Source organism: Haematobia irritans, chromosome 3 (assembly GCF_050003625.1).
Source record: "Haematobia irritans isolate KBUSLIRL chromosome 3, ASM5000362v1, whole genome shotgun sequence".
NCBI lineage: Eukaryota > Metazoa > Arthropoda > Insecta > Diptera > Muscidae > Haematobia > Haematobia irritans.
Genome location: NC_134399.1, coordinates 107,018,153 through 107,039,936, shown reverse-complemented (window position 1 = coordinate 107,039,936; position 21,784 = coordinate 107,018,153). Strand labels below are relative to the sequence as shown.

At 38.6% G+C, this 21,784-nt stretch overlaps 1 protein-coding gene across 2 annotated transcripts in view; it reads right to left on the bottom strand.

Moving 5' to 3' along the window:
- Window positions 1-21,784, bottom strand: part of rho-4 (rhomboid-4) — a 28,920-nt gene that overhangs the window by 1,904 nt on the left and 5,232 nt on the right. For both annotated transcript variants that reach the window (XM_075299157.1, XM_075299158.1), the window contains exon 2: window positions 14,221-14,582. In XM_075299157.1, the coding sequence (XP_075155272.1) occupies window positions 14,221-14,582 (362 nt within the window). The remainder of the gene's footprint in view (window positions 1-14,220; window positions 14,583-21,784) is intronic.

Genomic DNA, 21,784 nt, shown 5'->3' with positions numbered 1-21,784 from the left:
CAGTGATTGAAAATTTTAAAATTTAAAACTAGAAATTAATTGATACAATTAACTTTTTAATCAAACTCGAAAGACTAACGGCCATTTTCATATAGCTCGGTTAGGCTTTAACTGGCAGTTAACAGAAAGAAAAATGGAAATATATTTTATCTGGTTAACTTTAACCGAAAAATGTTCAGCAGTTAAGTTCCTAAATGACATATGGAATATATAAACAAGATGACAGATATGTCTATACTACGGTTTAAAAGTTCGTTAGCTAACGTAGCACTAACGGAGCTTCATGAAAATGGGGGTAAGTCAATTAAAATAAGTTATAGATTTTTTTTAATTTTTAACTAAAAATTTATTTCAAACAATTAATTTTTTAATCAAACTAAAAACTGACTTAGTTTTTAAGAAAGTAATTGAAAATATTTAAGTTTTTAATGAAAAAATTTATTGAGTTTTGCAATCAACATCAATCAAATGTTTAATTAAATCAATTAAAAAAAAGTAAGTCTAAAGTCGGGCGAGCGCACTATGTTTAACCCTTCACCACCAAAAATGTTGATACTCTTTATATATGAAGGTTTATATTCCCAAAATCTATAGATTTACAATTTAAATTGACTAACTCCCTGGAGCGAAACACAATGTTAGTAAAACCTAATGAAAAATATAAAGCTAGAGCCATTTTTATGCAATTGGACAAAAGTGAATTTATGACTTATCGGACGATACATATGTTTTAGAGGTATTTATATTTCTCAAATTTGAGACATTTTTACAGTTTTTTTTTTTTTGCATGTAAATCGGAGTGAAACTATGATCATATGTGTGTAAATTATGCATGCATAGTTAAAAATTTATTTCTACTCTCTGTGATAAATTTCACGTACATCGGAGTAAAACTCTGACTTCTGGGGCCATATGAGCGAAAATCGGGCGAAAGATATATATGGGAACTATATCTAAATCTGAAGCGATTTTGGCACGCACAGTTAAAATGTTAATTCTACTCCTTGTGCAATATTTCACGTAAATCGGAGTAAAGCTATGTCCTCAGTGGTCATATGAGTGTAAATCGGGCGAAAGATAAATATGGGAGCTATATCTAAATCTGAACCGATTTCTTCCAAAAGTCAATAGTCTTCTATTCTCACCGAAAACACATACCTGCGCTAAATATGAAGTCGATTGGAATATGTAGTGGTATGGTTTGTTGGTATATCATAAACAATGACAGTTTTGCCTCAGCTGACCTAATGTAAATGTTTATGTGAATTTTTGCAATTCTCTTATGCTTAGGGCGAATTCAAGAACTGGTTTTGACAGCGATATAGGGAAAAAGTGATCTAACGGTTTCTATGTAGATGAAGAAGTAGACATAATTGTTAAGGTTGCAAAAGAACATCATTAGTTTTTTGGTAGTCCACGTGTGACAAAGTCTGACACAACTGTGAGAACAAAAATTATATTTTCAAACGAAGTAAGAGCCAGCTAACAAAGTAAAAGCCAGCTAATTCAACCAATTTTGAAAGAACAAAGATAAATTCTCGGAGGTGTTAGTTTTGAATTATAAGTAAAATAACCCCCAGAACGACCCGAGAAATAATTGAGAAGCAATTGTTGAAGCAAGGCATCAGTGGTGAACTGAACACCAGAAAATCTACTTTTTTTGAAGAAACCAATCCAGCAAGGTCACAAAAAGCAGGGAGGCGATGGAATTATTGATATTGCTTTTATTTAAACAACAAGCTGCCTACCTCCTGAATGACGAGGATTAAGCCTTAAATCTACGATTGACCAAATAACTAAAATAAACATAGAGGGAGTTCTTCACATGTGTTCTTCACGCAAACTACTATTCCAGCAAGACAATTTTCTTGGACAACGATGAAGAAACCGCACACAAATGTCAATTACATATATATATAATTATTTTTCGTTTCTTTAATTTTTTTTGTTCCAATTTCATTAATTTCAATCTTCATTTAATATCATTAGTATAATTTTTTTATTATAAGTAATATAATTGTGAAAGAAAAAGAAATGAATTTATGTATGTAATTAGAAAACTACGAAGAACTTTATTAACATCATTTCTTTATTTTTTGTTTGTTTTTTTCCAACCTAGAGGATTCTATAAGCCAAAAGCAACTAACAGCCCGACTACGACGATTTTGAGCGCTCAACATCGGCCAAGACCTGTTCTTGAATGAGTCTTTTGAAGTATTAATGAACAATCCTATTTAAAGGATCCAAAAATGTAAGTGCCCTCTATCTGATTTTTATTACCTCCTATTTCCTGTCTTTGACATTGAACATTGAAAGATATCGATTTGATGTTAATTCGTTCTCAAGTAATAATATTACTTTATATCAAAAAAATAAGAATTGATGATATGAACTGCTAAATTTAATGTTTTAATTTGGGAAAAATGCATGAGTAATCATATGTAGTTTAACACTCAACGTATGTGGCAATTTAGGGGCTATTGCAAGAGCCGGTCGAGTAATAGCCAAGGATGGGTTTTTAACCTATACGGGGTGGGTAGACCCAAGGATAATGTCATCAAATATCCTGAAGCAACTGGACTGGTGTAGAAATATGAAATGGAATTCAGATAAGAGAAATGAGAGGTATAAGTTCATTTGTTTTGTTTATAGTCCTGAAAGGAGACGAACCCATAGCCGGGTGAAATTAATGGCAACGTTCCATCCATGCCTTCTCTTTTTCACAGCTCCCTCGCTGTGGTGATTCAGGGCCATAACAATGGCGCCCAACGGGAAGAAAATTTCCATCATATTATGTTTGACTTATCCAATCTCGACGAAACACTCAATAAGAAAAATTCAGGTTTTATCAAAGTTGTGTAGACTGGCTGGCAATTGGCCGAGTATTGTTGCTACAGTAGTATTTATTGTAACCTGTAAGTTAACAGGACTAAATGCAAACACCGTCCAATATTTTCTTAGACGTACAAGGTAGAATTTAGTATCTTGCCTTTGGAGGTTTGCGACTTCCAGCAATTGTGCTAATTTACACCTAAAGAAACTAAAATAAAATAATAATGGAAATAGAGAAAATAGGAAATTTTGATAAACCTGAGATTTTTTTTATTTTTACATACTCCGCGTAATCTTATAATAAATGTGGTGGAAATGCAGCACTAATATTGCTTCCGCGAAATTACGTTTGTGCTTAAAGCTTCATTTTAGATTTTCGTTGGTTTTCAAACCGATTAATTGGAAATCCGAATATTCGATGTTGAAAGTCTACGAAATATCGTAGATTATTGCAGTAGTCCAGATTAGCTACATATGAGTTAGAACTCATGACATATTTTCCCAAAATAATTCATGCAAATTGAACATTAAAAACGAAAAGTGTGTTTGAATATTTTTTCTGATTTTTTTATTATTATTTTCCTATGATTTACTGTATACAAATAATTATTTATATACACCTGAATTGAGTTTGTATTTTGATGAGACCAAATACTCGCTTTTGGGCTAGACAGGAAGAAGAAAGTAGATCTAGCACTCCGATCCCGTCGGGTGACTCTTTACTCGACACAACCATATTAGAGGGGTTTGGTGAAAGGGATTCCACTATTGTCGAGGTTAATAGAGACTCCGGTGAAATGGCGGAAAGTGGTGAAGGGCAACAGGGTGCTGAGGCTTTGCCACAGTTAATTTCTCAACAAATACAAAGTGAAGTTTCTTCCATGGAAGAGAGACTTCTTAGTAGAATATCGACTATGTTAGAATCTCAAAGACAGGTTACGCCTGAATTTCCTAGGGAAATGCCACCGAATGCTAGAAGATCTAGGGGAGGCAGAGGTAGAAACCGCAATAGATTTTCAGGGAATCATAATTTTACTAATCACCAATCGAACGACCATATGAATCGAAACTCAGTGCAAGGTACGGAACAGAATTTAGAGAATGAGGGAAGAGAGAGTCAGATCCGTACATCGACCGAGATAGACGAATTGCTAAGGAGGGTACAATCACTCAATATTAATCGGAATGACGGTAGACGCTTGGAAATGCATCGCTGGAATATTTCATTTTCTGGTGATGGTACAGGTTTACGGGTAGATGAATTTTTGATTCGTGTTCAACATATTGCAAATACTCAAGGCTATTCTCTCGAAGAGGTAACGAGAAATATTTATATTCTTTTAAACGGTTTAGCGGCTTCTTGGTACTTTTCTTGGCTCACTAGAAATCAGAATCCCACATGGATAGAATTTAAGAATCAATTAAGGGATCATTTTCGCACAGCTGATACAGATTGTGACATAGAGCACACTATGATGAATAGAGTTCAAAGACCAACTGAGAGTTTCGATCAATTTTATCATGTTATTACTGAATTGAATTCTAGAATGGAAAATCAAAGATCGGACGCGGATTTGATAGAAATTTTGAAAAGAAACGTAAACCCGAAAATGACAGTTTTCATACATAATTCTAAAAGTAGAATTTTGTCAGAATTTTTGAAGGAATGTCGTAGAGCAGAAAGGGACATAGCAAAGGTCGAGAGTAACATGAACCGGAACAGGTCAAGGGTGAATGAGATTAATTTGGTTGAGGAGTTATTGCCAATCGGACATGAGGAAACACCTCAGGTAGATGCAGTGTATATGAATACTAAACGTGACACTTCTGATCATTCGAAATTGACATGTTTTGATTGTAAGAAGATAGGACATATCGCTATTAACTGCCAGGAAAAATCAAATAGAATTTTTTGTTATCGATGCGGTCGCGACAATTATGTTGTTTCCAATTGCCCGGACTGTAAGGGAAAAAACTTTCGGCAGAGTTGGGTAACCGGGGTCCCGAACTCATAGATAATATACCCGGATTTGACTTCAAAGATGATACACGTACTTTTCAACAAAATCTTCTCGGCCATGACACCATAATTAACCCTGACTTACAATTAGAAACTGAAAATGACTTATCGGACATACCACATGAATTTAGAGACTCATTTATGAAGAGATGGCGACATTATAAGCAAATACGGGACGATATATTCAGCGAATCTGGTGTGGGATATATGCCTTCGGCACGAATTTTAAGGACTAGACAGCGTCATAAGGAGCTTAGATCTGAACATAGACGAGTTATTAGCACAGTCATACATGATGAAGGGACAGATATACGTCCATACGCTGAGGTTGTATTATGGGGTAATTCGATTTCAGGCTTACTCGACAGTGGGGCCAGTGTGAGTGTTCTGGGGGGTGGTTCTTTGCAATTTTTGCGTGATAATGGAATTTAATTTCGCCCATTTAAATCATCTCTTGAGGTTGCAGATGGAGCTTCGTCGACCGTAGTAGGAAAGATTCATACCGAAATTTCATACAAAGGTCAAACAAAGACTATAACGTTGTACATTGCTCCGGATCTAAAGCAATCTTTGTATTTAGGATTCGATTTTTGGATTCTTTTCGGGCTTGATAAATTTGTCGTATCAGAGATTTTGGCTCCAAGTTGCTCTGTAGATACGAACGCCCACATTTTGAACCCAAATCAAGGAATATTGGTGGAAAAGGTTAAGTCAATGTTTCCTTCCTTTTCGAAACTTGGCCTTGGCAAAACCCACCTGATCGAACATCACATCGATACTGGTAATGCGACACCTATCAAGAAAAGGCACTATCCCATATCGCCTGCTAAGGAGGCTCTTCTATATGAGGAATTGGATAGGATGCTGGCATTGGGTGTCATAGAGGAAAGTAAAAGTCCCTGGTCTTCACCAGTGGCGACAGTAGTGAAGCCAGGTAAGACCAGGATATGTTTGGACAGTAGAGACCTCAATAAAGTGACCGTTAAAGATGCCTATCCAATTCCCCATATAGAAGGGCTTCTCATGCGGTTATCGGATACCTTTTATATATCTGCCCTCGACCTAAAGGATGCCTTTTGGCAGATCCCTTTGGCGAAAGATTGCAGAGAAAAAACAGCATTTACAGTAGCTGGTAGACCTCTCTATCAGTTTACTGTAATGCCGTTTGGTCTCTGCAATTCTCCTCAAACTATGATGCGCCTTATGGATCTTGTCATTCCGGCGGAATTGAAGGTCAGAGTATTCGTATACTTAGACGATTTACTCGTTTTTTCTCGGACGTTCGAAGAGCACATCGCTTTACTTGAAAAGGTAGCTAGGTGCATTCAGTTAAGTGGCCTTACTATAAACTTAGAAAAATCACGATTTTGCATGAAAGAGGTGAACTACTTAGGTTTTTTGATAGGAAATGGCGTAATTCGAACATCTGATGAGAAAATTAGTGCAATTCGTGATTTTAAGATTCCAAAGACACCGAAGGAGGTTCGCCGATTTCTTGGCATGGCCAATTACTATAGAAAGTTTGTTCGGGATTTTTCAACCCTAAGTGCTCCCTTATCTGACCTTCTTAGGAAGAACAGTAAGTTTACCATGACCGAAGACGCCTTGAAGTCACTGGAACGGATTAAGGACGCTCTCTGTACAGCTCCGGTTCTTGTGCATCCAAATTATTCGAAACCCTTCATCATCCAGTGTGATGCATCATGTTCCGGTATTGGAGCTGTTTTGTGTCAGCTGGATGATGAAGGCTTTGAAAGACCAATCTACTATTACTCCAAGAAGCTGAACAAGGCCCAGCAAAATTACTCGGTGACCGAGCTAGAGTGTTTGGCTGCGGTTTGTGCTGTACAGAAATTTAGGCCGTACATTGAGATGCTCCCTTTCAAAATCATCACCGACCATGCAAGTTTGCAGTGGTTGATGAGGCAGAGAGATCTCTCGGGTCGGTTAGCTCGCTGGAGCTTGTCACTGGCTGCATATGATTTTGAAATAGAGCATCGCAAGGGCAGTGAGCACATCGTGCCGGACACTCTATCTCGGGCATTTAGTAATGAGCTGGCCTCATTTCATCCTTGTATAGTAGAGGTCGATTTGAATTCACCAGAATTCGAAGATGACGATTATAAGGACCTCCGTCATAGTATTAGGGAGAACCGTGAATCTTTACCAGATTTAAGGGTTGAGGACAAATTTGTCTATAAAAAGACCGAATTTTCTACTGGTGATCATATTTCTGATACGCTCTCCTGGAAGCTCTGGGTACCCGCAGGCCTCACGGAGTCTATGATCAGGTCGGCACACAACCCACCACAGGCTGCGCATGGTGGTATCGGGAAAACACTTGAGAGGTTGCGCCGAAACTATTATTGGCCACATATGGCGAGCCAGGTTAGGTCCTATGTCTCACAATGCGACACATGCAAGATGTCAAAAGCCCCCAACTACATAACAAGGCCACCAATGGGCGCCCAGAGCGACATAGAGAAACCTTTTCAAAAACTCTACGTAGACCTGTTGGGTCCATACCCACGTTCCAAACAGGGCCACACCCACATATTGGTTTGTCTGGACCACTTCTCGAAATTTGTTTTCGTTGAACCCATTAGGAGGGCTTGTAGTACTTCAATTATACATTATTTAGAGAAATACATTTTTTCGATATTTGGCGTGCCTGAGTGTATACACACAGACAATGGTCGTCAATTTATTGGAAAAGAATTCAAAGAGTTTTGCGAGAGATATTCAGTAAAGCAGATATTCACAGGAGTTCATGCACCACAAAGCAACGCCTCTGAGCGAGTCAATCGCTCAATACTGGCAGCAATAAGGTCTTACATCGGCAAAAATCACTCGGACTGGGATGAACACCTGCATTCGATTGCATTATCTCTTCGCAGCTCTTTACATTCTTCTATTGGATCGTCACCGTACTATGCGTTGTTTGGCCGACAGATGATTGTACATGGGTCATCTTACCCTATTTTGCGTAAACTGCAATTGGTAAACGATAGTGAAATTACTGTGATTTCCAAACCGGATACCATGAAGCTAATCGACGAGTCAATTAGGAACAATTTGGAAAAGGCGTATGAGAAATCGGCCCGATCTTACAACATGAGGACGCGAAAAGCTAATTACATTCTTGGGCAGGAAGTATTCCGACGAAACTTCCAACTTAGTGACTTCAGCAAAGCCTTTAATGCCAAATTGGCTCCAAAATATCTTAAAGCTAGAATCCATTCTAAAATTGGCAATAATTTATATAAATTGGAAGATCTAAGAGGAAGAATCGTTTAGGAGAGATGGTATAGACATAAACCATACCAGATCTCAAAATCTTTCCTATCTCAGGTTCTGGAAAGTTTTGATGGTGTAGTGGTATGGTTTGTTGGTATATCATAAACAATGACAGTTTTGCCTCAGCTGACCTAATGTAAATGTTTATGTGAATTTTTGCGATTCTCTTATGCTTAGGGCGAATTCAAGAACTGGTTTTGACAGCGATATAGGGAAAAGTGATCTAACGGTTTCTATGTAGATGAAGAAGTAGACATAATTGTTAAGGTTGCAAAAGAACATCATTAGCTTTTTGGTAGTCCACGTGTGACAAAGTCTGACACAACTGTGAGAACAAAAATTATATTTTCAAACGAAGTAAGAGCCAGCTAACAAAGTAAAAGCCAGCTAATTCAACCAATTTTGAAAGAACAAAGATAAATTCTCGGAGGTGTTAGTTTTGAATTATAAGTAAAATAACCCCCAGAACGACCCGAGAAATAATTGAGAAGCAATTGTTGAAGCAAGGCATCAGTGGTGAACTGAACACCAGAAAATCTACTTTTTTTGAAGAAACCAATCCAGCAAGGTCACAAAAAGCAGGGAGGCGATGGAATTATTGATATTGCTTTTATTTAAACAACAAGCTGCCTACCTCCTGAATGACGAGGATTAAGCCTTAAATCTACGATTGACCAAATAACTAAAATAAACATAGAGGGAGTTCTTCACATGTGTTCTTCACGCAAACTACTATTCCAGCAAAACAATTTTCTTGGACAACGATGAAGAAACCGCACACAAATGTCAATTACATATATATATAATTATTTTTCGTTTCTTTAATTTTTTTTGTTCCAATTTCATTAATTTCAATCTTCATTTAATATCATTAGTATAATTTTTTTATTATAAGTAATATAATTGTGAAAGAAAAAGAAATGAATTTATGTATATAATTAGAAAACTACGAAGAACTTTATTAACATCATTTCTTTATTTTTTGTTTGTTTTTTTCCAACCTAGAGGATTCTATAAGCCAAAAGCAACTAACAGCCCGACTACGACGATTTTGAGCGCTCAACATCGGCCAAGACCTGTTCTTGAATGAGTCTTTTGAAGTATTAATGAACAATCCTATTTAAAGGATCCAAAAATGTAAGTGCCCTCTATCTGATTTTTATTACCTCCTATTTCCTGTCTTTGACATTGAACATTGAAAGATATCGATTTGATGTTAATTCGTTCTCAAGTAATAATATTACTTTATATCAAAAAAATAAGAATTGATGATATGAACTGCTAAATTTAATGTTTTAATTTGGGAAAAATGCATGAGTACTCATATGTAGTTTAACACTCAACGTATGTGGCAATTTAGGGGCTATTGCAAGAGCCGGTCGAGTAATAGCCAAGGATGGGTTTTTAACCTATACGGGGTGGGTAGACCCAAGGATAATGTCATCAAATATCCTGAAGCAACTGGACTGGTGTAGAAATATGAAATGGAATTCAGATAAGAGAAATGAGAGGTATAAGTTTATTTGTTTTGTTTATAGTCCTGAAAGGAGACGAACCCATAGCCGGGTGAAATTAATGGCAACGTTCCATCCATGCCTTCTCTTTTTCACAGCTCCCTCGCTGTGGTGATTCAGGGCCATAACAAATAAAACTGCAACGTAGACTTTGATCACAAAAATGATCGACTCAGGGAGCCTCCCAGAACATTTTTGGCAAAGACACCATGTGTCTATCTCGTTTCCCTCTGGGTGCAAGCATATGCACTAACTTATAATACCCTGTTCCACAGTGTGTATTTAATTTAATTGGGTGTATTTAATTGAAATTTGCTCATGAAATAAATTAATTTTTTCATCAAATATTTTTTTGATGTCCACATAAAACTGTGATTGATACTATCATTTTCGTGATTAAAGACATTTCAACTAAAAAATTAATTGCATCAATTAATTTCGTGATTGAATCAGAACATTTTTTTTGTGAGTAATTGGACTCACTAAAGTTGCTAAAGGGTGATACGGTCAAAATTTGGTCAATATAAACTTGACGTATTTCTTTCAATTTTGCATTTAAAAAACCTGAACACCCCTCATTTTAAAGGTGTGTGTGTGTTCCTATTTTGATTTTGGAATTCACTCTTCAGTTGTCAAAATTCCGTCCAAGCAAGAAGAGCAGCGTATCAAAATTTTGCTCGCGCATCGCGAAAATCCGAGCTACTCGCACGCAAAGCTGGCGAAATCGCTAAAAGTTGCCAAATCAACCGTTACAAATGTAATTAAAGTGTTTGGGGAACGTTTGTCGACAGCCAGGAAGTCTGGATCGGGGGGAAATCGAAAACCGGAAGCCGCTGAGACGACAAAGAGAGTTGCCGGTAGTTTCAAGCGAAACCCTAACCTCTCTCTCCGAGATGCCGCAAATAAGCTGGGTGTATCGTCTACAACCGTGCATCGAGCCAAAAAACGAGCAGGACTATCGACTTACAAGAAGGTAGTGACTCCAAATCGCGATGATAAACAAAATACGACGGCCAAAGCGCGATCCCGGAGGCTGTACACGACGATGCTGACGAAGTTTGACTGCGTGGTAATGGACGACGAAACCTACGTCAAAGCCGACTACAAGCAGCTTCCGGGACAGGAGTTTTATACGGCAAAAGGAAGGGGAAAGGTAGCAGATATTTTCAAGCACATAAAACTGTCAAAGTTCGCAAAGAAATATCTGGTTTGGCAAGCCATCTGTACCTGTGGCTTGAAAAGCAGCATTTTCATAGCTTCCGGGAATGTCAACCAAGAAATTTACATGAAAGAGTGTTTGAATAAACGTCTGCTGTCTTTCCTGAAGAAACACGGTTGTTCCGTACTGTTTTGGCCGGATTTGGCATCTTGCCATTACGGTAAAAAGGCCATGGAATGGTACGCCGCCAACAACGTGCAGGTGGTTCCCAAGGACAAGAACCCACCCAACACGCCAGAGCTCCGCCCAATTGAGAAATACTGGGCTTTTGTCAAGCGGAACCTAAAGAAGACCAAAAAAACTTCTAAGGACGAGCAGCAGTTCAAGGCAAACTGGCTTTCTGCGGCGAAGAAGGTGGACAAGGTGGCTGTACAAAATCTGATGGCAGGTGTCAAGCGTGAGGCCCGGCAATTCGGATTTGGAAAAGCGAAAGCCTAACTGAATATTTTTCCTGAATTTTATACTAATTGAACTTGATAAAGAAATTTAATTTGATTTTTTAAATAAACGATTTCACCGATTTACACGCGTTTTCCCTTGACCAAATTTTGACCGTATCACCCTTTACCTAGGGAACAGCCAAATAAACCATCGCTCAATGTGTACTACAATCACAGAGCCGCTCAACCTGGGAACAAAATTACGCAAACCATCGCTCAATCTGGAATACCTCCACAGAGCAGCTCAACCTAGTAATGACCAGGGAACAAAATCCAAACTCAATCAACCTGGAATACATCCAGGAAACAAACATTCGCTCAACCTGTCCAATTCCAATTGAACAACCAATGTTATACTTACGACCTTACCATAAGTGCATGAAACCAAAACAATCCATTCCAATTTGGGTATGAGGCCTCACGGTTTCTTTGTTGTTCCATAACAGACAAATGCGATTCGGTATAACCCAATAGCTCTAATGGCTCCTTAACTTCAGCAATATATCCAGTAACGTCATTAATCTGTGGATCCTTTACGCGGCACATCAACCTGAGCTTCAGCAGCGTTGAATACGGTGGCTTGTCGTCCCAATTAAATAAATTCTTAGCACGCTCCACAGTTATAGAAACTAAATCCGGACATAATGGGCTAAATACAGGAACTAGTCTTTCGCATTCCTCATTGCCACACCACATAACCACCGATGGAACCGCCACGACTACCGACTCTTCGTCGGAGATAACGCTACTGATTCTGGATTTCGTTACATTTCCAGCTCCAATTCGTTGTTAGCCCTGTTGTGGGCAAATAAAGGGTGATACGGTCAAAATTTGGTCAAGGGAAAACGCGTCTAAATCGGTGAAATCGTTTATTTAAAAAATCAAATTAAATTTCTTTTTCAAGTTCAATTAGTACAAAATTCAGGAAAAATATTCAGTTAGGCTTTCGCTTTTCTAAATCCGAATTGCCGGGCCTCACGCTTGACACCTGCCATCAGATTTTGTACAGCCACCTTGTCCACCTTCTTCACCGCAGAAAGCCAGTTTGCCTTGAACTGCTGCTCGTCCTTAGCAGTTTTTTGGTCTTCTTTAGGTTCCGCTTGACAATAGCCCAGTATTTCTCAATTGGGCGGAGCTCTGGCGTGTTGGGAGGGTTCTTGTCCTTGGGAACCACCTGCACGTTGTTGGCGGCGTACCACTCCATGGCCTTTTTACCGTAATGGCAAGATGCCAAATCCGGCCAAAACAGTACGGAACAGCCGTGTTTCTTTAGGAAAGGCAGCAGACGTTTATTCAAACACTCTTTCACGTAAATTTCTTGGTTGACAGTCCCGGAAGCTATGAAAATGTAGATGGCTTGCCAATCCAGGTACAGATGGCTTGCCAAACCAGATATTTCTTTGCGAACTTTGACAGTTTTATGTGCTTGAAAATATCTGCTACCTTTCCCCTTCCTTTTGCCGTATAAAACTCCTGTCCCGGAAGCAGCTTGTAGTCGGCATTGACGTAGGTTTCGTCGTCCATTACCACGCAGTCGAACTTCGTCAGCATCGTCGTGTACAGCCTCCGGGATCGCGCTTTGGCCGTCGTATTTTGTTTATCATCGCAATTTGGAGTCACTACCTTATTGTAAGTCGATAGTCCGGCTCGTTTTTTGGCTCGATGCAAGGTTGTAGACGATACACCCAGCTTATTTGCGGCATCTCGGAGAGGTTAGGGTTTCGCTTGAAACTACCGGCAACTCTCTTTGTCGTCTCAGCGGCTTCCGGTTTTCGATTTCCCCCCGATCCAGACTTCCTGGCTGTCGACAAAGGTTCCCCAAACACTTTAATTACATTTGTAACGGTTGATTGGCAGCTTTTAGCGATTTTGCCAGCTTTGCGTGCGAGTAGCTCGGATTTTCGCGATGCTCGAGCAAAATTTTGATACGCTGCTCTTCTTGCTTGAACGGCATTTTGACAACTGAAGAGTGAATTCCAAAATCAAAATAGAAGCAACATTCTACACACACACCTTCAAAATGAGGGGTATTCAGGTTTTTTAAATGCAAAATTGAAAGAAATACGTCAAGTTTATATTGACCAAATTTTGACCGTATCACCCTTTATATCCCTTTTTTATATATCCCACTTCTGATAAAAGAACGTAGGTTAGGTTAGGTTAGGTTATGTGGCAGCCCGATGTATCAGGCTCACTTAGACTATTCAGTCCATTGTGATACCACAGTGGTGAACTAAAAGAACGTAACTTAACCTAAATGACATTTAACTCTGAGGCAGGATTTTCCTCAGTTTTGTTCAGTTGCAAGTACTTAATTAGCCATCTTACAATTGAGTTTTAAAAAATATTCAGTTAAAAATTTTATTGATTCAATAAATTTTTTAATTGAAACAAAACTCAATAACAAAAATTAGTTGTATGAATTAAATTTTTAATTGACTTTGGTGAGTGATACTATCATTCCTGTGATTGAAGACATTTCAATTAAAAATTAATTGGATCAATTAATTTCGTGATTGAAGACAAAAAATATTTTTTTTTGTGTATAAGTGTTATTGTACGTCGCTTTCAAACTTTTTTACAAAAAATTTAATATTTTGTGATAACAGATGCAAATTTTCCCATAAAAGTCCCCAAAAAACTATTTTATCCTCAACCTGGTCCTCAAAGTAACAAAGTATCCCCAAACACATTACATTAAAAAATAATATCCTTTCATGATAATATCCTTTCATGAAACGTATAAAACTACATCTATCTGAAACACCTACAATACATTTCTTGATATGACCTTACACACGCATGTATATGTCAACTTAAATAATATCTATAAATAATGTTAAAATTATATTCAGAATTAATATTCTACTATCACAAAAATAACAATACACAACTTACTGGAAATGTATAACATCGATGAGAAACATGATAATCTCAACGACAGAAAATATAACCATTGTCAGAGGTGGTGGACAAACGGACATTTGTTTTTCATAGGCTCCATCTAATTGATCCCCTTCCAAGGGTTTCGGAGGTGGCACAATCATACGACAATATGATGTTAGTAAATTCCGTATCATCCATTTGTGACGCTTGGACATGCTGTAAAATTCTTCGAAATCTAAATTTCCATTATTGTCATTGTCATTTAATTTCAAAATTTGTTGCGCAATATGTGGTGGTATATCATGACATAGGCCGGCATCTATGAGGGCTTTTAATTCGTGTATATTGATTTGACCATCCCCATCGGCATCGTGCTGTTAGAGAGAAGTAATAAACAAAAAAGGATTAGTGAAATGAAATGGAGTAGAATGTATATTAAATTGTGGATATCACAATCCTATCATAGTAGCAGAAAAGAATACCGCATTTTTAATTTGCGTTCCCAATACAAGTAAGTTTTCAGATTTATATTCTGAAAGAGGAAAACTGACGTCGCTTGTGGATCAGAGAACGGCTGTGATCTACCGCAACCGACCAGTGTATTTAGTAAACACCAATATTTGCAATCTTAAAACATCAAATGGTAAAAAAATTTCAACCACCAATGCAACCGACGACTGTCGGTGTTTGTTAGTATGAGTGTTGGTCTCTCGAAAACACCGTAGTAAAAAAATCACACAAATTGGTTACCCATATCTCAGCAGTTTGGTATTCTCTTATTTGGTACTCTCTCAATTCTCTTGAGTTAATGCCACAACTGCTGGTAATTCTTGTCTGCAATCACACTTAAGTGCCACATTGGTTTTTTGTTTACCGAGCGTTGTTACGATGTCGATTGGTTTAAGATTGCAAGACGCTGCATACGAACATTGTTATATACTAATGGTGTTTTTATTCTCGCAATTGTATCAATTAAAAGATCGCATGGTAGTTGGTGTTGTTGTTGTAACAACAACAACACCAACTACCTCGTCACCTTTTTGCCCAAGCAAAAAGGTGACGAGTGTCATGTGGCCCTTGATTACAGATGGGACACACGTCAGCTACGCTGCTCAATCACTGATAAGTATGAATTGAGGCGGCTGCACTTGCCTGATCTTAGTTGGGCCAAAACTACCCTTGTCTGCCGTGGGAGAACAGGATTAACCTTGTAGCTTCTCACCGCTTCAGCTACAGTATCCTCATGAATCCTGTTCAGACCTGTCTAGGTTGTCTATCCACAAGATGGTGTTTCGGATGACAACTTCGATGGCAACCCAAGAGGTACTGCTTTGACAACATGTAGTTGTGTCGACGCACTGGGATGATCCTGGTCTCCGCATAAAGGTGATCCAAGGGTGTACTGCGGAGACATCCTGTTGCGGTTCTAAGGGCAGCGTTCTGACAGGTCTGTATGTTATTCCACTGCGTATCGCTCGTTTGAGGTGTCCACACTGGCGCTGCATAGTTTACCACTGACCGGCCAATTGCCTTATATGTAGTTAACAAGGTTTTTTTTTGTCCGCACCCCAAGTGCTGCCGGCAAGCGACTTGAGGACCTTGTTTCTACCGCGGAGCTTATCACAAATTGCAGTGGCATGGGCGGGCGACTTATAAAGGGTGTCGAATGTGACCCCGAGAATCTTGGGGTAATTTGTTGTCGGAATTGTTTCGCCATCGACTCTGACATTCAACTGCCTGCGTACTTCCGCCGTCCATGTAGTGAATAGTGTAGCTGAGGATTTGGTGGGAGATATCCTCAAATTTCGAGATATCCTCAAATTTCGCTTTCGATAGGTCGAAATGGCATGTAAGGCTGTCGTCGTACTGTGTACCTTACGGAATCCATGTTGATGGTGGGCAGCTGGAAAATTCTCCACAAGGCTGGGGAGGAGTAGTGCCTCAAGTGTCTTGGCTACTGGCGAGAGAAGGGATATAGGTCTGTACGATTCACCTTTACTCGAATCTTTGCCTGGCTTCAGTAGTGGAATCACTCTTCCCATCTTCCAGACATCGGGTATAATAAGTGATTCCAAGGATAAATTGAGGAGTCTGGTAAGGTACTAAACTCCCAGTATTCCCAGATGCTTCAGCATTAGTATTGAAATTCCGTCGGGGCCATTGGTAACTTCGGCTGCGGTAAATTGTGGTGTGTCGTCGGCTCGGAGACCACGTATGCGACGAGTGGCTCTCCTTTTCGCTCTATCACTCTCGGGATGCTCGACAAACTGTCGGTTGAAGTATTTGGCGCATTTCTTCGGGTCAGTCACAGTCACGTCGCCAAAGGTGACTGAAATCCCATCATCCCTTGTAGCGGGGTTCGAGAGGGCTCTCACTGTTGACCACAATTTACCAGTTCCAGTGTCTAAGTTACATTGCTTCAGCTGCTCTAACCAAGTGTTCCTCTTGTGCTCGTCGACTATCTTACTAATCTCTAGATTTAGTTCTCTGATTCTCGGATCAGCAGGGTTAGCACGCCGGCGTTCGTCACGCTCGTCTGCGAGTCCCGCCGCTTCGGCTGGGAAGTTGGGCCTCACTTGGACAATTCGACCAGCGGGTATGAAGCGAGCGGCTGCTGCGTTGATGATGTCCCGGAACGCCATCTGGGCAACATGAACATGAGAGGGGGACGGGAGCTCACTGAAGCGGTAATTGGTGTATTCTCTGGAGCCAGTTGGCTTTCTTTTGATTGATAAACGTCCGGCGTTCAGAGGTTATGAAATCGGAGGGTCGGTTAATGGTGAGAATTATGGGGAGGTGGTCCGATCCCAATGAAATGACGGGTTGCCAGGAAACGTAATTTATCAGACCAGGCGACGATAAAGATCTGGCGAACTGCTGCAGGCAATACGAAAAAAGCCACCGGTTGCAGTTCTCTGTTGTAGATAACTTCGATCCATCGGGCCAGTCTGATGTTGAAAACCCGCATCTAGTTCACAATAACAACTTCATATTCTGCTGATAGGGTAAATTGTTATTTCTCAATTGTTTTTGTTTTTTTCATACCTTTCGTATAATTGCTCATTCTATTATATGTGACACAGTTTATTTATTTAAGTAGTTTGTGAACATTTGTAAATATATCCGAATATGGACAAATCAACAATAATTTCGTACGTGCATCAAATCTTGGTTAAATCTACTTTTTTGGAAATGTAGATAAAAGTAGTTTTTTTGTTACTTCACAGCCAAAGCTTTGCTTAACAATGAGCGAGTGTTGTAGACGAATGTTACTAATATCGCTATGTAAAGACAATTTTTTTTTTAATTTAGAAAAGTCCGTTTTTTGGAGTTTTCGATTTTCATAAATGAAAACACTTACTATTTTACTTTCTTAATGGTAAATTATACTTAAAAACAAGTATATACAGCAGTGAGTTCGGCCGGGCCGAATCTTAAATACCCACCACCATGAATCAAATATACTTTGAAAATTTCAGGAGGGTTTGATGACAGACATTTTCCCAGCAGATCAGTTCAACTAGCACGCTTCCCACAGATAAATGTAAAGATTTTACCTATGGAGACCAGATCAGATTCTGAATTTTTAAGAACCATTTTTTGTTTGAGTTTTAGAGGAATCATAAACATCTCTTGTAAGTGTGCAAGAAAATGATAAAATAACGCCTTGATTTGAAATCTAAAATCTGTAGAAATTCATCCCAATTATTTAAATGATTACGAGAAGTAAAATCTGGAAATTTTGCATTCAGTTTCAAGCAATTTTCATGATCAGTGCACCTTCTATACCCTCAATAAGTGAAATCGGCCTAAATATATGGAGGCCTTACCAAATGGACCTATAAAACTGAATCATATACACTTTGTTATGGGTCTAAAATGCCAGTATATTTTCAATTTGTGGATAATCGGATAATAACTACAATTTTTAGAAACCCTAGGAGTTAAATCGGAAGCTCGGTGTAATGGGGGCTATACCAAAACATGGAAGGATACACACAGTATTCAGCACATTTAATTGTAGTTCTAGAATCTAGACCCCAAATCGGAGGGCCGGTTTATAAGGGGGCTATATCAAAAACTGTACCGATACATAATATATTCGGCAATCCTCTTTATGGTCCTAGAATACCGCTTTATAAGGGGGCTATATCAAAAACTGTACCGATACTCAATATATTGGGCACACCTCTTTATGGTCCTAGAATACCTCTAGATTTCCAATTGCAGGCAAATTGGATAAAAACTACGGATTCTAGGAGCCCAAGAAGTAAATCTGGAGATCGGTCTATATGGGGATTATATCGAAACATGGTCCAATAATCACCATTTTCGGTACATCTCTTTATTTTCCTAGAATACCTCTAGATTTCCAATTTCAGGCAAATTGGATAAAAAGTACGGATTCTAGAAGCCCAAGAAGTAAATCTGGAGATCGGTCTATAAGGGAGCTATATCAAAACATGGACCGGTACTCACCATTTTCGGCACATCTCTTTATTTTCCTAGAATACCTCTACATTTTCAATTTCAGGCAAATTGGGTAAAAACAACGGATTCTAGAACCCCAAGAAGTAAAATCGGGAGATCGGTCTATATGGTGGCTATATCAAAACATGGACCGGTACTAACCATTTTCGGCACACCTCCTTAAGGTCCTAGAGTAGCTATAGATTCCAAATTTCAGGTAAATTGGGTTAAAACTACGGATTCTAGAAGCCCAAGAAGTAAAATCGGGAGATCGTTCTATATGGGGGCTATATCAAAACATGGACCGATACACCCCATCTTCGGCACACCTCTTTATTGTCCTAGAATACCTCTAGATTTCCAATTTTAGGCAAATCTGATAGAAAATACACTTTCTAGACGCCCAAGAAGCAAAATCGGGAAATCGGTCCATATGGGGGCTATACCAAAACATGGACCGATAGGTTCCATTTTCGGCACTCTTTTTAATGGCCCTAAAATACCTCTAGATTTCCAATTTCACGCAAATTGGATAAAAACTACAGTTTCTATAAGCCCAAGACCGCAAATCGGGAGGTCGGTGTATATGGGGACTATATCAAAACTTGGACCGATATAACCTATCTTCGAACTTGACCTGCCTGCAAACAAAAGACGAATCTGTGTAAAGTTAGGTTAAAGTGGCAGCCCGATTTGATTTAGGCTCACTTAGACTATTCAGTCCATTGTGATAGCACATTAACTAAAAGTATCTATTACATATACTCACTTCTAGTTTTTTTTTACCGTTGAACCCACCCGAAGTTGATTTCGGCTAACATCAAAAGTCGATTGGTCGATTTTCAATATGTCGATCAATTGACTTTTCGATTTTTTCTAGACTTTTGCATCCCCACCTATGATATATTTTCGAGACGTTTAAAAATCGGAATTTTCATTTCATGATATGTTAATGCAATGCAAAAATGATCGAATGTGCATAAAAGAAAGGAATTTATCTTCACACCCTTCATAAAAGAATGGCCTGGCATTTTAGCTTAAATATTTATTTTTTTATTTTTATTTTAACATCAATACATAGGAAGCCTAATAAGGCCTATAATACATGTATTGTAATATCACTATTATTTTCACTGCATAACAGGTTGGCTGATAAGTCCCCGGTCTGACACATAGTTGGCGTCGCTAGTATTAAAGGAATTTCGTGTTTCGATAAAATACTGTTTTCTGAAGGGAAAAAATACGGTGGGAGCAAAAAATTGGCTTGATAATGAGTTTCCGGACTCTGCCCCAGGGAAATCAACAATAATTGATTGGTATGCAAAATTGAAGCGTGGTGAAATGAGCACGGAGGACGGTGAACGCAGTGGACGCCAGAAAGAGGTGGTTACCGACGAAAACATTAAAAAAAATCCACAAAATGATTTTGAATGACCGTACAATGTAGTTGATCGAGATAGCAGAGGCCTTAAAGATATCAAAAGAACGTTTTGGTCATATCATTCATCAATATTTGGATATGCGGAAGCTCTGTGAAGCTCATTTGACCAAAAACAACAACGTGTTGATGATTCTGAGCGGTGTTTGCAGCTGTTAACTCGTAATACACCCGAGTTTTTCCGTCGATATGTGACAATGGATGAAACATGGCTCCATCACTACACTCCTGAGTCCAATCGACAGTCGGCTGAGTGGACAGAGAACCGTCTCCGAAGCGTGGAAAGACTCAAAAGTCAGCTGGCAAAGTAATGGCCTCTGTTTTTTGGGATGCGCATGGAATAATTTTTATCGATTATCTTGAGAAGGGAAAAACCATCAACAGTGACTATTATGTGGCGTTATTGGAGCATTTGAAGGTCGAAATCGCGGCAAAACGGACCCATATGAAGAAGAAAAAACTGTTGTTCTTCCAAGACAACGCACCGTGCCACAAGTCATTGAGAACGATGGCAAAAATTCATGAATTGGGCTCCAAATTGCTTCCCCACCCCCCGTATTCTCCAGATCTGGCCCCCAGCGACTTTTTCTTGTTCTCAGACCTCAAAAGGATGCTCGCAGGGAAAAAATTTGGCAGCAATGAAGAGGTGATCGCCGAAACTGAGGCCTATTTTGAGGCAAAACCGAAGGAGTACTACCAAAATGGTATCAAAAAATTGGAAGGTCGTTATAATCGTTGTATCGCTCTTGAAGGGAACTATGTTGTATAATAAAAACGAATTTTGACAAAAGAAATGTGTTTTTCTTTGTCAGACCGGGGACTTATCAGCCAAACTGTTAATTACAATATCAAACATATTCATTTATTATGCCTCAAGTCTCGCATCAACATTTACATAGTGCAGAGATGAAATTGTTTTCTGTCTCTTAGTGAAGTAACCTTATTAATTGAACCTTATGATATTCCTATAAATTGTATACCACAATATAAGATAACTAACTACACTTAGAGGAAAATATCCGCTGAAAACAGTGGGTGATATCTTATGTTACAAATTTGTCGATTACAAAAAAAAACAAATGTTTCTGTTGTGTGTAGAGAACGTATTTAGGTCAAACCCTGCTACTAATTACAATAACACCAAATCAAAACACTCAAAAAAAAAATCCCAAGCATTTTCCAAAATTTTGCTATTACTTTTGTCTTATTCTGATTGCTTATACTATAGAAAATAGAGTACTCAAAAGCGCATTTTCTAAATAACCATTAACATGTAATAAATAAAATGCAAGCGATGCACATTTAAGACATTACTCATAACTTATATATAAAATTAGCGTGGAGTTCACTGGCTGTGCGAGTTATACTACGGCACCTTCATAGACATAGAACCGCAGCGACAACAAAATAAATAAATACAAGTGTTCTATGTCGATAAGTGAATACGATGCGAAGTTGTGCAATTTTAACGAGAATAAAATAGCTTCCATATATGTACGTAATACAATATACAGGCGGGTAATGTTGAATTCTCAATGTCTATTAGATGATTACACATTGTGTGGTCTCTCATAAAAAAAATCCTAAAAAGAACAATCAGCACCTTTTGTAATATTTTTGAAATTCATGGTACAATTCATAAAAAGTTTTAGGCTTTACAGTGTTATC